The sequence below is a fragment of the Lactuca virosa genome, chromosome 1 (assembly GCF_052849685.1).
Source record: "Lactuca virosa cultivar CGN04683 chromosome 1, Lactuca_virosa_CGN04683_v6, whole genome shotgun sequence".
Lineage (NCBI taxonomy): Eukaryota > Viridiplantae > Streptophyta > Magnoliopsida > Asterales > Asteraceae > Lactuca > Lactuca virosa.
Window position 1 is genome coordinate 79196325 of NC_136426.1, and position 14539 is coordinate 79210863.

Here is a 14539-nt window from a genome sequence, read left to right on the forward strand (position 1 = left end):
GTTTGGTAATATGAAAATGACTTTTAGAATAGCTTTTCATCATCTTTAAAAAAATTAGATTTCAATAAGTTAGGGTTTCTAATTTTTCAAAACATATTATGACTTATTAGGTTGTAAAAGACAAATACCCTTAAAACATTATAAATTAATACAAACATTTTTTAAATAACAACTTATTGATTTATTGATTTTTCTGATCACAAAAACTAATCTAAACACTTTTAAAAAATTATTTTTCTCACCACTATAAATAAATAAATCATTTTGCTTTTTGTCTTTCTCAGATGTAAAATGAAATCCTAAACATCCCTAAATGTTATTACTTATTCTTCTACTCCCTAAATAATGATAAATGTCAAAATGGGATGAAAAAAAAAGGATTCATTACAAATGTCAATTATTAAGTATGTAGAAGGATAATATTTTTAAAAAAATTATTATCTTTTAGTTAACAATCAATAACTCAATAGCAACTATAATCGTGTGGAGCTTGGTAAATTCCGCTTGGGTTTGGTTTCTACAAGTACCCATTCAACCCCAAGGCTATTCTAGTAATTTCCCCACTAGAAGGAGCTAGGTTCCGCTGCCTTTTAAGTCTAGGTTTTCACTCTCATCACTCTCACTCATCGTTTTGTGGTTTCCTGTGGAGAAGAGCAGCAGATACTCAACAGCTTGCAGGCTCCATTTTCTCATCACCATCAGGTATATGTAGGCGTCCTGAAATCTACGGTTAGGGTTTTGTTAGCACAGTAATTCATGGAAAATGTTGAAATCTCACTTGTTACCGTCGATTCAATCTTTATTTTTTAGGAAAAAACATCGGTTCACCATATCCTTATAATTGTTATGATGATTTTGATATCATCGATGAAGTTTTGTGTGTTATGTTTTCGTTGTAAGCTGGATGTTTCAGGATGTTTGATGATGTGTGCGAGAATTTCATTTTAGGGTTTAGGGTATATGTTTGCTTTCTTAAATAGCGTCTACATGTTAGCTAATATAAATAGTTACCTTGATGTTTATATATTGGTTGCCACTCGGCTTCTTCATCTTTGAAAACAATGCGATTAGACCCCCCTTAGGTTTGGATCTATGATTAGATGTGGATTGTGTAATTTTTCCCGTGAAAACTATTGGATAAACATGCTTCTTTTTTTTGCACCATGGAAAGCTTATTTATGATTTAAGCCTGGTTCCAACTTTGTTTGTGGGGTTAATTTGCTACTTTCAATGTCTATATGTAAAGTATCAGTTGCTCTCTTTTAGGGTTTATGTTTAGGTGTCTTATTACCTCGACAACAAGCAATGGTGATGGGATTAGATCATTAGAGTGAGGCTAGATGTTCAGTTGCTATGTTGCCTTTTCTTTTATAATGCCTTGTGTTGGCATATTGGTTTTTAATCTGTATTTTGTCTCCAACGTGTTAGCATAATACCAAGCAACATAAGAGTGGCCACTTTGGCATAAAAAGATAGTGCCTTTATATACACTATATAAAGCACTAAAATGAATTTGCAAAATCATATGTGAAGTTCTTTTGGTGTGCATGGATTATTGCATGCGATGCCCTATAATAGTTTTAATATATCAATGGCTGTAAATTATTTGTTCATATTATGCTATAGTTATCTGTCTATTAAACTGTTTTCTTTTTGAACATGTAATGTGCAGAAAGAGTACTTTGAGGAATGCTGGATTGATTGGTCCCAAATACAAAGAAGATGAGCAAGAAGAACCCATTTGTATACTTGGATGTGTCTATAGATGGAGATCCTGTTGAAAGGATGGTTTTTGAGGTCTTTATTTTAGATTTAACCTTTTAAGATCTTTTTTTCTGCCAGATGGCATTGCCACATCACTTATTATAAAGCTGGAAAACTAATTCCTTTTATATGGTTTTACAGGTATTCTCAGACACTGTTCCCAAGACTGCTGAGAACTTCCGGGCACTTTGTACTGGTAAAATGTTCATCATAATTGGTGTTCTTTTTATCATAAGTTTATAAAACTGGATGCTTTTTTAACTTTCAGGAGAAAAAGGGAATAGTCAGAAAACCGGGAAACCCCTGCACTACAAAGGATCCTTCTTTCATCGCATAATTAAAGGATCCATGGCTCAGGTATGTTTTCTATCAATTACTTTCATAAATTATATTGCTTTTTTTTTATTATTATTTTTATTTTATTTTCCACTTAGTTTCTTCTAGTTCTGGATGTCTTGGTGGTGGTCTGTCTTTTTAGTCGGCTATCCTTGTTTAATCTGTAGGATACAGGGTTGATGGTTCCAACTGCTTTTCTTGTGATGTAGTTTTTAAGGTTGTAATTATTTGGTTGTATTTGTAATATCCTCACATTCATTCTGAAACATATCATACAAAATTTACAAATCCATCTTTCTGCAATGACTTCTGAATATAATTTCTATAAGTGAATTAATTATTGGTATTTGTTTTGCAGGGTGGGGATTTTTATAAACGTGACGGTATGTACATTTTGCCATCAGCTGTTATTTTTTATTTGTTTTTGAATATAAAATCCGTATCTCATTGGTTTACTTTTGCAGGAAGTTATGGAGAAAGCATATATGGAGGGAAGTTTCCAGGTGAGAAAAGTCACTATGTTCATTACTTGTGTTTTCTGTTTGGATGTTAATGATCATAATATGTCTTTAGGTAGTTGAGGATTTCATTTAATTTGTTTAAAAAGTGTATGCAAAAGAAATTGAAATAAACCTTTTAGCTTCTATCTCCCCAAAATTTCTATATATATTTATATTTTGAGAGAATGGGTTTCCTTTTTGAATTGCCTGTGAAGGTGGGGGCTGACATTGGTCTTATTCTCGGTGCATGGGAGCTCAACCCACAATGAAATGGGCAAATTGTAATTGTCTTGAAAAATGGTGGGTGTATGAATATTTTGTGTGACTTTCTTTCTAGGTTTGAAATCTTTGGTAAAATACAAAGTATTTGGTTTGGATGATTTATGCAGCTAGTTAAGTCTAATGTATTATGTATGCTTTAAATTTATGCCCAATACATTGTCATGAGTTTTTTATCTGGCTTTTTTTTTCCATGTTAAGTTCCTGGCTATCTTATTATTATTATTATTATTATTATTATTATTATTATTATTTTGAATTGGTTATAATCAAAATTTATGACATTTCAGATGAATCCTCCAAACTGAAACATGATGCTCCTGGCCTTCTAACAATGGCAATTGCTGATCGTGATTCACGTGGCTCTTTATTTAATGTGACATTTGGCGCTAATCGCCACCTGGATAGGTTTGCTCATCTCTGTAGTTACAGTTTTATGTTGGACAAGTTGATAGAAATAGCAACATACTTTACTTTTGTTATGGTTACATATTGCTATTATTGATAAAAAAAGTGTAAGTATGTTGCTATTATGGGTAAAAAATAAGTGCACTGCATGTATTGGTATTTCCTACATATTATCTTTTTATATTCATCTGAAAAGTTATAGTTTTAGCAACATCAAGGGTGCGTTTGGTTGTGGAAAATTTTCCAGTTTTCTAGGAAAATTTTCCAAGAAAAATGGAAATTTTGAAAACGCGTTTGGTTTGTTCATTTTTCCAAAATTTTCCAAGAAAATGAAAATTTTCAGTTTTCCAAATTGTATGTAAATTAGAAAAGTGATTTTTACAGTTTTCCAAATTTCTAACATGGAAAATGAAAACTCCTCCGATTTCAACCAAACGCGTTTTCTAGAATTTTCATTGAAAATTGAAAATGAAAACTTAACTCTATTTTCTGAAAACATTTTCTTAGAAAATGAGAACAATTTTCCACAACCAAATGCACCCGAACTGTCTAACTTTTGATGGAAAAGGAAATTTAAGTGTTGGAAATGGAATTTCTTGAACAGGAAGTATGTTGTTTTTGGAAAGCTTGTTCAAGGACTTGATGTATTGAAGAAGATGGAAAATGTGGGTGATGAAGATGGAACACCAACTGTGACGGTGAAGATCATTTATTGTGGGGAAGTAAACGAGAGTGAGAATCAAAGCTCTGGTATGGCGGATATCTATTACACTTTTTTATGACATAATTGTTTGTTTTTTAACGAAGTTTCTGGTTTTGATGTTTATATAGATAAGAAGGTAGCCAGCAAGTTGAAAAGTGGGAAAGATGTTTCTTCAGAGGTTTACAGCCATGAAGTGAAGCGGAAGGGAAAGCACAAGAAATCTTCGAAAGATAAAAGGAAGAAAAGAAAAAGATATTCTTCATCTGACTCAGACAGTTCATCTGACATGGAATCTGACTCATCTGATTCGGATAGTGATTCTGACTCTGATGATTCATCCTCATCATCATCTGACGTCAGCTCTTCAAGTGATGACAGGCGTAAGAGAAAAAAGAGATCCAGAAAGGATCGACACAAACGTGGAAAAAGAAAGGACAAAAAACGCGAGAAGAAGCGTAAGAGACGCGATAAGAAATCCAAACGTAAATCAAAGAGGTTGGTATGGTATTTTAATTTTAATTAAACCTTAAATAAAGTAATGTTTTATTATTTATAAAAATAAAAATTATTATATATCATTTTGTAGGGTGTCTGGTAGCGGAAGTGAGAGTTCAAGTGAAAGCGAACATGCGTCTGAGGACAATAATGGTGATGTCAAAAAGCGAAACCGGAAACATAATAATAATAGTAATAATAATAAATCTCCTACAGCTGAATTTGAAGATGGTAAAACAGGAGATGCATTTGCATTTGATGGACATGTAAAGGAGGAAGAAGGTGAATACCCGAAAGAAAATGGTGGGGACCGCCCAAGCAACGGTGTTGACCTGGCGACGGCTGATATAGTCGATGACCATCTCGGAAACTCTAGGTCCAACGTTTAATCAAATTTAATAAAACTTATTATTATTATTATTATTATTAAATTCTTTCTAATCTTATTTTTTTTTTACTAAACAGAAGTAGAAGCAAAAGTCCTCCTCGAAGGGAATTGAGCAAGAGTATGAGTATTAGCCCAAGGAGGAGTCAAAGTGTTAGTGGGACCCCTCCTAGACGGGCCCCATCACGTAGCCCGGTCAGAAGCGAAAGCAGCAGCAAGAGTCCGGTTAGAAGCATAAGCAGAAGTCCAGTGAGGGGCAAAAACGTCAGAAGCATAACTCCCTCACCATCACCTCCACGAAGGAGTGTTTCTAGAAGCCCACTGCGAACATCATCTAGAAAATCCTCACGAAAATCAGTAAGCAGAAGTCCGGTTAGATCTTCCAGAAGAAGCTACAGCAGAAGCCCAGTCAGATCATCTAAAAGAAGCTTGAGCAGAAGCTCTGGTAGACCGCCTTTAAGAAGAAGCCCTAGCAGGAGTCCGGTCAGACCGCCTATGAGGGGTGGTCGCCGGAGCTATTCCAGGAGTCCGGTAGGTGGACGTAGGGCGGCCAGGTCACCGGAGAGAAGCTTGTCTAGAAGCGCTTCACCTGATGGCTCTCCCAAACGTATCAGAAGAGGACGCGGTTTCAGTAACCGATTTTCTTACGCGCGCCGATACCATTCTCCCGATCGCTCCCCGGTCAGATCTTATCGCTATGGCAGAAGCGACCGCGACCGTGACCGTGACCGGTAACAAACTAACAACTAACAATTTTAAATTTAATTTATTAATATATTTAATATAAAAAACAAATAAACCAATATTTTGGTTTGTAGTTATTCAAGCTATAGAAGGCGCAGCCCACTGAGAGACAGAAGTCCACCAAGGTATTTTGGAGTGATAATGGAATCTTTTTTTTTTGGTGAAAAAGTGATCATCTGATTGTTAAATTCAATTATTTACACAGGTACAGAGGGAGAAGAAGCAGGACACGGAGTCCGAGTGTGTCCCGGAGTCCTGTCCCTGTGCGGTACCGGCGGCGCTACAGTCGGAGCCGGTCGCCGGTGGAGACATCGCGGTACAGGCCATCACCGCCAGTGGAGAGGAGGAGGGCACCGCGCAGCAGGACCCCACATTCTCAAAGTAGGAGCCCATATGAACGTAGGTCCTCACCATCACCATCTCCGAGAAGGAGCGTGAAGTCAAAGTCAAAGTCAAAATCGCCATCAATGTCAAGGTCAAGGTCAAGATCTAGGTCGTCTTCTGGAAGCCCACCTGGGAAGAAAGGACTAGTGTCGTATGGAGATGGTTCTCCAGACAGTCAGAAGTGAGAAGAGAAGATTTACTTTTGAGGGAGGGGAGGTTATGTGGAGAAATGATTTATAGACTTGGTAATTGGTACACTATGTAGGGTGGGTGTGTTTTGAATAATTTGACTATTTCTCTTGTATTTCTTCTTCTGTGGAGTGTGACTGGAGGTTCTGGTAGACTAGTAACGATGATTGGATATGTGTTTGTTTTTCAGAGTTTGGGTAGACTGAGGGGAATGAGATTATCAATTATGTTATGTTTTAAAAAGCTTCTTCTGTTTTTATCTTTATTGTTATGGTTTGCTCTTTGATCAGTGCGACTTGAAGGTAGTTTGTGCATATATATTAACATATTCTTGTGTGCTTGGATTGATGCATTATATAATCTTTTCAAAGAATAAGCTAACAAGCTAAAAGGAGGGTCATCAAGATGTATTGAATTATTGAATAATTAAGTAGAATGAGAGAAGATTATCTACCATCTCTTTAAGACCGGTAATAATTGCGACATATGTATTGTATTGTGTTGTATTTAGTTATTTACTATTTATTAACCGATAAAATTAGAATAAGTTACCTAAAATTTAGGGGAAAATATGATTAATTACGTAAGTTCAGGGGGTATTTTGGTATGCTTTGAAGTTGAGACTCACCGGATTACGGCAACAGCAAGCGACGTGTAGAAGAAGAATCTCGGGAACCCTAGCAGAGATTTGTTTCTCAATCCTACGCCGCTACGACCATTGCCGCTTTCTCCACGATGATAACAAAGAAACATCCGTCGCCGTTTCTCAATCCAATGGTAATATGATTTACTTGTTCGTTATTATTTGAATCTATTAAACACAAGATATAAGCTGAAACATTTTGATTGAAATAAGACAGTGACCAATAAATACTAATGAATGATGAATGTATTATTGATTGTACTTGGGTTTTTGATTGACAGGGTAACATTAGTGATATTGATCGTAATGTTCTATGCAATGTGTTACACATCAAACAATGCTCCAAAGCCTCCCAATATATGGTGAAGTTTACAAAGCAAAGGCATTGGAATCATCAAACAAGTATGTCTCTACCTTTTATAAGCTTCTTCATTAATTTTCAGTAACATTGTAGGAATTAGACACTCTTTGTCACTGCATTTGTGATGGCATTGGCAGCTGGTAAACTTTGGGACACCATTTCTGAATGCATCTCCCAAATTCAATCTGATTGTGATGATGAAACTAAAGAGAGGGAACTTCAAACCCTAGTTTCGATCACAAAAGCAAGTCCTCCACACAGAAATTTAGTCATGCAGAATCAGGAAGCCATCCCCGCTCTCCTCACCCTGCTCAAATCCTCCTCCCGTGCTCTTGAAAGACTCTCACTTTCCATCCTCTTCAACCTCTCATTAAACCCTAATCTCAAATCCACCCTTGCTGACATGGCAACCATTCAACACCTCAATACTGTGATCCTGTCTCGTGGGTCACTCGAGTCTAGCAAACTAGCAGCTTCTTTGATATGCAGCCTGGCAATGCTAGACAAGAATAAAGCAGTGTTTGGGGTAGCGAATACTATTCAAGCATTGTTGAAGGGAGTTTCAAGGCCTAATAGTCCTGTGACACATCACCTTCTCAGCTCACTTGCTGAGTTGGTGCACTTCCATGGGAATTGCACCTTGGCTGTTAGATCAGGTGCAGTTAGTGTTCTCCTGAGAATAGTTGAGAACAAAGACAGTGAAGATCTTAGTGGGACTGCTCTTAGTATTCTTGGGCTTCTTGCTAAGTTTGAGGAAGGGCTAAAAGCTTTGACAAATACACCTAGTATTGTGAGTAGAATGCTTGATGTGTTGAAAGGTAGGTCCATGTTGAATAATGAAGGTGCAGCCGAGGTACTTCTTCGTGTTTTTGATGAGAGTGAAGAATGCTTGAGAGATGCTATGGGCTTGCCAGATTTCATGTATACATTAGCTGAGCTCTCGGTGAGAGGATCAACGAGAGCTCGGGAGAAAGCTTCTCTGCTATTGAGAAAACTTGAGGCTAATGAATCGTGTGCGGAAGATGATCTGGTGTTCTTGAAATGGTAAGGTAGGATGTGTGTCTTAAGAAAAGTAACATAATAATTAATAAGAGCTTTTGTTTGTTTTGTAGCACATGATTGTGCACATTATTAGGTCCTGTTTGAAGGTTTAGGCAATGAATAGATGGGTTTGGTGTTAAAAAAGGCATGGAGTTTATAGGATTGAAGCCATGACTTACAAAACTACGAACTACATAAAAAATGAATTTGAGAGTTACATGAAGCCATAAAGTTAAATTTATAAAGAAAGCATAACTATCTTGCATCCAAATACAACAACGACAACAAATGAACCCAAATCCCATAAAGTCTTGTGAGGTAAGGGGGAGGTTTGATGTAGGTGGTCTTAGTGTCTTACCTCCACCCAAGGGTAGAGAGGCTACCTCTATAGGAGATTTTCGCCATGATTAAGGATGCAGTGATGCACCATACATGAGCAAATAAAAGCAATATACAATTAAATATACTAATACTAGAAATAGTACTAATTTTAAAAATGAAATAACATAAGATGATAAATACTTAAATGCATAAATGATAATACAAGAAACAAAACTTATGCTACTCCACTAACCTAATTCTCCGTCTCCACTCCTACCTATGTGAGGTCTGAGGTCTGTAGAAGGTGCCAACTCCTTCGTGTCTAACCTCACACTATAGTTACGTTGCGTCCTCGATTGACCTTTCCTCTACGCCTTACCGACCGTAACAGTCTCCACCCTTACCGTAGATGTGACGCCTCGATCCATCGAGTACCGTCATCTATCCTTAGTACACTTTATTTTAAATACAACTAAGATAATACCTTAGATTTCATCTTCATCATGGTTTAACAAAATTACATAAGCAAAAGTGCATAAAAGAAAAACTATTTTAACAGTTTATAATTCATCCAAAATTTCTGTTAAAACACTAACCACTTCTTGTGGTCCTTACTTCTTCTTTCCTGAGATACATACATGAATACATAAGCTTTAAGTTTAGTGAGTATTATGGTTTTAATATTTAGCATAAACATTTAATGGAAAAATAACAATTAAATGCTTGAAAACATTAATTTAAGATCTCATAGCTACATGTAAGTAGGCCCAACTTCTAGGAGGTTTGCTAACCTCGGGATTCATATAAGGCTGTCCCATAAGGTCCGTATGTAAGACCTCCCTTCATACCATACCCGATACGTTGGGTATTTAAATGACCTTACTTAACATGAATAAAACTTTCATGCTAACTTCATAATATGCTGTTAAATGTCTTTGGAAAATCATTTGAGCAAGTGAACATGGCAAGTAATTTAAATGCATAGAACATATACATATCATGTATGTATCCCATTAAATCACATAAATATACTCACCTTTCTTTGAGCTTGCTTTTGAGCTTTTAGGCTTCTTTTTAATCTTTTAAGTCACCACCAAGCTTGATAGTATTTCTAACATTAGTTACTTTGGGATGAAAAGAATGCTTAACTTCACTTGCTATGTGTAGGAAAATTGTGTGCATTGCTTGCTTGTTCTTTAGGCTTAAAACATGGTACATTCATGAGATATATTACACCTAGTGTACTTGCTGTACCTCATCTCCTTAGAAGCTTACACCTCAAGCCTCTAGCTCTTCTATGTCATCTTCCAGCTTAGCTTAATCTCCTTAGAAGCTTACACCTCAAGCCTCTAGCTCTTCCATGCCATCTTCTAGCTTAGCTTAATCACTCAAAATCTAGGAAACACTTATCTCTACTTGTATAGGCTAGCTTGGTTACTACTTTTAGCCTTGATTTGTCATGCTAAGCTTTGGTTACTTGTAGCTGGTGTTGTGGTACTTGTAAGCACCTTTGTAAGCATATGGTTAAGCTACTTGTGTGCTTGCTTACTTTCAACTTTTCTTTTTACATAAAATTTGTAACATTCTTCTATAACAACTATTCTCAAAGTGTCCCTTATGTCCTTTTATATTACAAGGGTGTTATGGTAGATGATTGCCTCCTCTTGACATATCCAAACCACTGAAATCTTTCTTTCCTTGAATTTTCGGTGGTTGACGCAACTTCTAACTTATTTATGATTATAGCATTCAGTATTTTCTCCAACATTGTTGTACAGCATGACCACCGAAGGATCCTCATTTCAGAAATTTCCATCTTCCACTCATGATCTTTTTTTTTCCGGCTAACATTTGAAGCAACTACCACCTTGTATCTTGCATCTAAATGATGCCAATGGTTGTTTTAAAACAATTTTGGCTAAGGGTGTAGACTAGACAAAGCAAAGCAGAAGGAGAAACGAGGTTTATCGGGTAGGGTTTAACATGGACTAGGCTTATATAGACCACACTTTTATCATGTTAGATAGTACATAGTTTTTTATAATGATTTCTTATGCATCTTTAGCGTGATCGTACAATTATGAATATTTATAGTAGTTGGATAAATTTATAAAATATGAAAGTGTTGTGGCAAAATCTAGAGATTTGAAACATGTGAACCTACATGTTTTAGACATGACACTTTAGTGTCTTGTTTAGGGACCTATTCCGTGTAAATGCATGTAATTATCACATGAAGTTTGCAAATTGAACTTATTTTACTAAATATTAGGTGTAGACTACCAAGGAAAGAAATTTAAAGCCCAAATTTGCTTGCCTTTTCTTTCGTTTCCTTTATCGTGACCTTTCCCCTTTATTGTGCCCTCGCCAATTGACATAGGACATCGCCGAGTGCTGCGTCTGCTATCGTATCTTTCGATTGCACCTTAGCTACCTAAAACAACAAGAATTTGTTTATCGCATTGATATTAAGGTATCTTTTTGGAATACTTAACCTTTAGATCTAGTTTGATTCCAAATCGATTATTCCAAAATTTTACTTGTAATGCTTTAGTTAGGTAAATTATTTTGCAATTGGAAAGAATAGGCTAGGGTTGTTTGGAATAAATGTTTATGTGCTTCCGATTACGCAATCAAGATTTCTTTACATTTTTGTTAATAGGATTAATGTCAATGAACTTAACTTGTATATGGAATGTCGTAATTGTGATTTCCATTTCATGATAAACAATGTTAGGGCCTTATTAATGAGTTAAATTTTTAATTAAGGTAGTTATTTAATTACTTAGAAGCAGTGATGATAGTTTGTTAAGCTTTAGTGTCATGGATGGTGTCACTTAGATCATGAGAGAGATAGAGAGAAAGGAGGGGGGGGGGGAATCTTATGGGCTATCACTTGTACCCATCTAGTAGAATGATGAGGGAGTCGAGTTCCATAGGGCTTGGATATTTCTTCCATTTCATAGTGGATGATAGTGGGTATCTTACTATGATTTCCTTCTTTGTATCTCCAAATTAGCAAAGGGTTTAAAGGCATTTAGCTACAACTCATTGCCTTATTGTGGTCGTAAATAATATGTCCATCTTTTTGCACATGTTATGCTTTTTTCGTAATCTAGTGGGAAATTGTGTTAGATCTTTTGATATCCTCGTTTATATAGAGGGACACATTTGAGAATATGAACCATAAATTTTGGATATAATGATATTAACTATGTTGAGACATCTTTCTGGTTTTAAGATGAATTGTGGTTTTACTCCCACCATTATCCCATTTTCTTTGGTTTTTCCTCTCATTTTTGGACCATTGGCTCTAGTTGTAGTCAAATCTCATCTTTACCATTTTATATGGACCTTGTTGTTCAAACCTCATCTTTAATATCGCTATCCGGAGGTGTTTGGGATTGCTTTTCAAAACAACCTATTGACTTATTGGCTTTTTGAAAAGCCAATACGTCAAAAATAATGTTTGGCAAACTCAAAAGCATTTTTCAAAATAGCTTTTCCATTAGCTTCAAAAAGGAGATTTCAAAAAGCAGGTAAAACTTGGCTTTTTGAAACTCTTTTTAGCTTTTTAATCATAATAGCTTCAAAAAAGAGATTTTAAGCCAAACATTTTTTTAACTTATTGACTTATTGGATTAATGGATTTTGCCACCTCAAAAGCTAATCCAAACACTTTTTTATAAAATCCATTTGCCACCACTATAAGTCAATAAGCACTTTTGCCCAACAACACTTTTGGAATTCAAAAAGCAATCCCAAACACCCCCTTGTTCCAACCATGTGTTGTCTATGCACATTGGATCTTCAGTTTAATCATCTGCTCTTGGTTGAACTTGGTCTTTTTTTACCTTTGAGCCTTCGCCTACATTAGTGCTGGCTTTGACTATTAAGTTCTACCTGAGTTGGGTGTCACTAGCATTTTCTCAAGAGATTACTTGATCTTTCATTATTCTACCTTGGTGTCTTTTAGCCGAGCGTCGGAGTTTTCTCTATTGTGTCAAGAAATTCTAAACCTTTTATATTTCTTGTCGCCTATAGATGTTTTTTCCAATCCATGACTTATAAACTACAGCGTTCTCAACAAGAACTATAACCATAATTATAACCCTTGTTTAGGTCAATGAACACTATATGAAGGTCCCTATTCGCGATACTTGATGTCCAACACAATTTTGGATATCTTCTTTGTTCTGATAGATTTGGTCCTTGAATTTTATGCAAGAAATATTTTATAATGCTCATTTAAAAAAAAAAACAACTAATGTAATGCAATGTAATGTGCAGAAGAAGAAGAAGAGGAAGAATGAGCATGGTGGGAGATTGGATTTGCGGGTCATGCGACCACTTAAACTTTTACTGGAGACAAGCATGCAGGAGATGCAAAGAGCCACGACCCCAAGACATGAATGCAGCTGTGAGTGCGGGCCCGAGGGTGTTTGCCTTTAGGCCCGGGGATTGGTACTGTGATGTTGGGATTTGTCAGGCTCACAACTTTGCAAGCCGCAGGTTCTGTTTCAAATGTGGTGTGATTAAAAGCATACCATCTTTTGGTCCTACTGTAGGAATAGGACTAGGACTAGGAATGGGATACTACACCCCTCTCCCTCATCCTCCTCCTCCTTTCATGAGTTTCACTTTCATGAATCCCAGAATCAGCCAACGAGGCTGGAAGCCTGGCGACTGGTTTTGTGGCAGGTACCTATTTTCATCATTCTTTTTACTTAAGCTCATAATCATTATTCATTAATACTAGTTGACCATGGACTGATTCTCATTCATATGATATGATATTAGGCCTCACTGTAATGCACACAACTATGCTTCCCGAATGATATGTTTCAAGTGCAAGTCTTCTAGGGAATTGGTTACCAATGCTTCTAACTGATTCCTTCCTTGCATTCCGGATTCTGGTAAAGATTTTTTTGTTTTTTTTTTCTTATGAATGTGTGTACGTAATGTGTGTGTGTGTGTAATTTATGTCATGTTTTTCAGGTTGTATGGCTGTGCTATGACCTATGTTAGGAGAGAGGGAGAGTCAGAGTTGTTGTTTTTTCGTTCAGATCTTATTATATTTTTTGTGTTTCTTTTTATTTCTGTTGGTTGCATAGCAATGGAGTTTGAATATGGTATGAAGATTAGATGAATTATAAAGGATGTAACTGCAAGTGGTTTCTTGAGTTTGAATGTGATGATTATCGATGGATGGATGGATGGAGTTATAAGATTTTTGTGGCCATTTGGTTGATCATATATGTAGTTGTAAGAAAAGTTCATTCAACTGGGTTGTTGAGTTTCATACACACATTCATTTGCAAATGGTACGAGGACCAAAATCGTTAAAAAGAGGACATACTACCTAATTCATTGATGATTAAAGTAGGACATTGTTTAGTCGTATTCAATGATATATAGAAGTTGGATCGGGTGATGACTCGAAAAATATTGAGGATTGATGTTTGTTAGTTTAAATGGGTGGTTGAGATAAATCAAAATTAATATAAATAAACAAAAAAAATCGTCCAATGATATTTTTGTAAATAAAATCAAGTTAGGATCACTTTCCAATTAAAGGGCAATGTCTGGGGGGGTCATAACTGTAAAAGGAAATAAAGTTTTGTTGCTTAAATGAACTCCACGAACAAAGGTGCGTCGTTGTATCGCCTCGAATTTCAAAACATTTTTTTTATTTCACTAAACATTATTCATAAATCCAAGTCATCACAAAACTATAAATTATTATCAAAACAATATTAGAGTATCCCAAAATCCACAAGACATCATAAGCCGGCGAATGTGTACAATCATGCCTCCGCCTTCCCGGAATCTATAGAAGTACCTGAAACACATTTAAATCAACATTGTAAGCACGAAACTTAGTGAGTTTCCAAAAATACTACATACAAATAATTAGCCTCTCATGGCTAAATCTCGATAAAGACCATCTGGTTATGTGTCTCAGTGAAGACCCTTCGGCCTCACG

At 36.0% G+C, this 14539-nt stretch overlaps 2 protein-coding genes across 6 annotated transcripts; both read left to right on the plus strand.

Annotated features, from left to right (window-relative positions):
* The first annotated feature begins 548 nt into the window (after positions 1–548).
* LOC145148108 (Cyclophilin-like peptidyl-prolyl cis-trans isomerase family protein) lies at positions 549–6446 on the plus strand. 3 transcript variants are annotated; one of them, XM_079075117.1, is made up of 13 exons: positions 549–702; positions 1673–1797; positions 1906–1960; positions 2033–2121; positions 2459–2483; positions 2565–2603; positions 3170–3287; positions 3892–4037; positions 4119–4485; positions 4577–4861; positions 4951–5601; positions 5689–5739; positions 5820–6446. In XM_079075117.1, the coding sequence occupies exons 2-13, from the start codon at positions 1723–1725 to the stop codon at positions 6181–6183; spliced, it is 2265 nt and encodes a 754-aa protein (XP_078931243.1). In that variant the 5' UTR covers positions 549–702; positions 1673–1722; the 3' UTR covers positions 6184–6446. The 3 variants fall into 3 exon arrangements, with proteins under 3 accessions (XP_078931243.1, XP_078931245.1, XP_078931244.1); XM_079075119.1 differs by lacking the exons at positions 549–702; positions 1673–1797; positions 1906–1960 and adding exons at positions 2268–2317; positions 2816–2900; XM_079075118.1 differs by lacking the exons at positions 549–702; positions 1673–1797; positions 1906–1960 and adding an exon at positions 2268–2317.
* Positions 6447–6794: 348 nt separating this feature from the next.
* LOC145148144 (U-box domain-containing protein 8-like) lies at positions 6795–13781 on the plus strand. Of its 3 annotated transcripts, none has more exons than XR_013729063.1 (5): positions 6795–6964; positions 7112–7232; positions 12847–13254; positions 13354–13469; positions 13552–13781. XR_013729063.1 is itself a non-coding variant. In XM_079075120.1 (4 exons), coding segments are annotated over exons 1-2 (921 nt in total). In that variant the 5' UTR covers positions 7248–7315; the 3' UTR covers positions 12845–13254; positions 13354–13469; positions 13552–13781. The 3 variants fall into 3 exon arrangements, 1 of the variants encoding a protein (XP_078931246.1); XR_013729057.1 differs by having other exon boundaries at positions 6796–6964; positions 12844–13254; XM_079075120.1 differs by lacking the exons at positions 6795–6964; positions 7112–7232 and adding an exon at positions 7248–8235 and having other exon boundaries at positions 12844–13254.
* Positions 13782–14539: the final 758 nt, after the last annotated feature.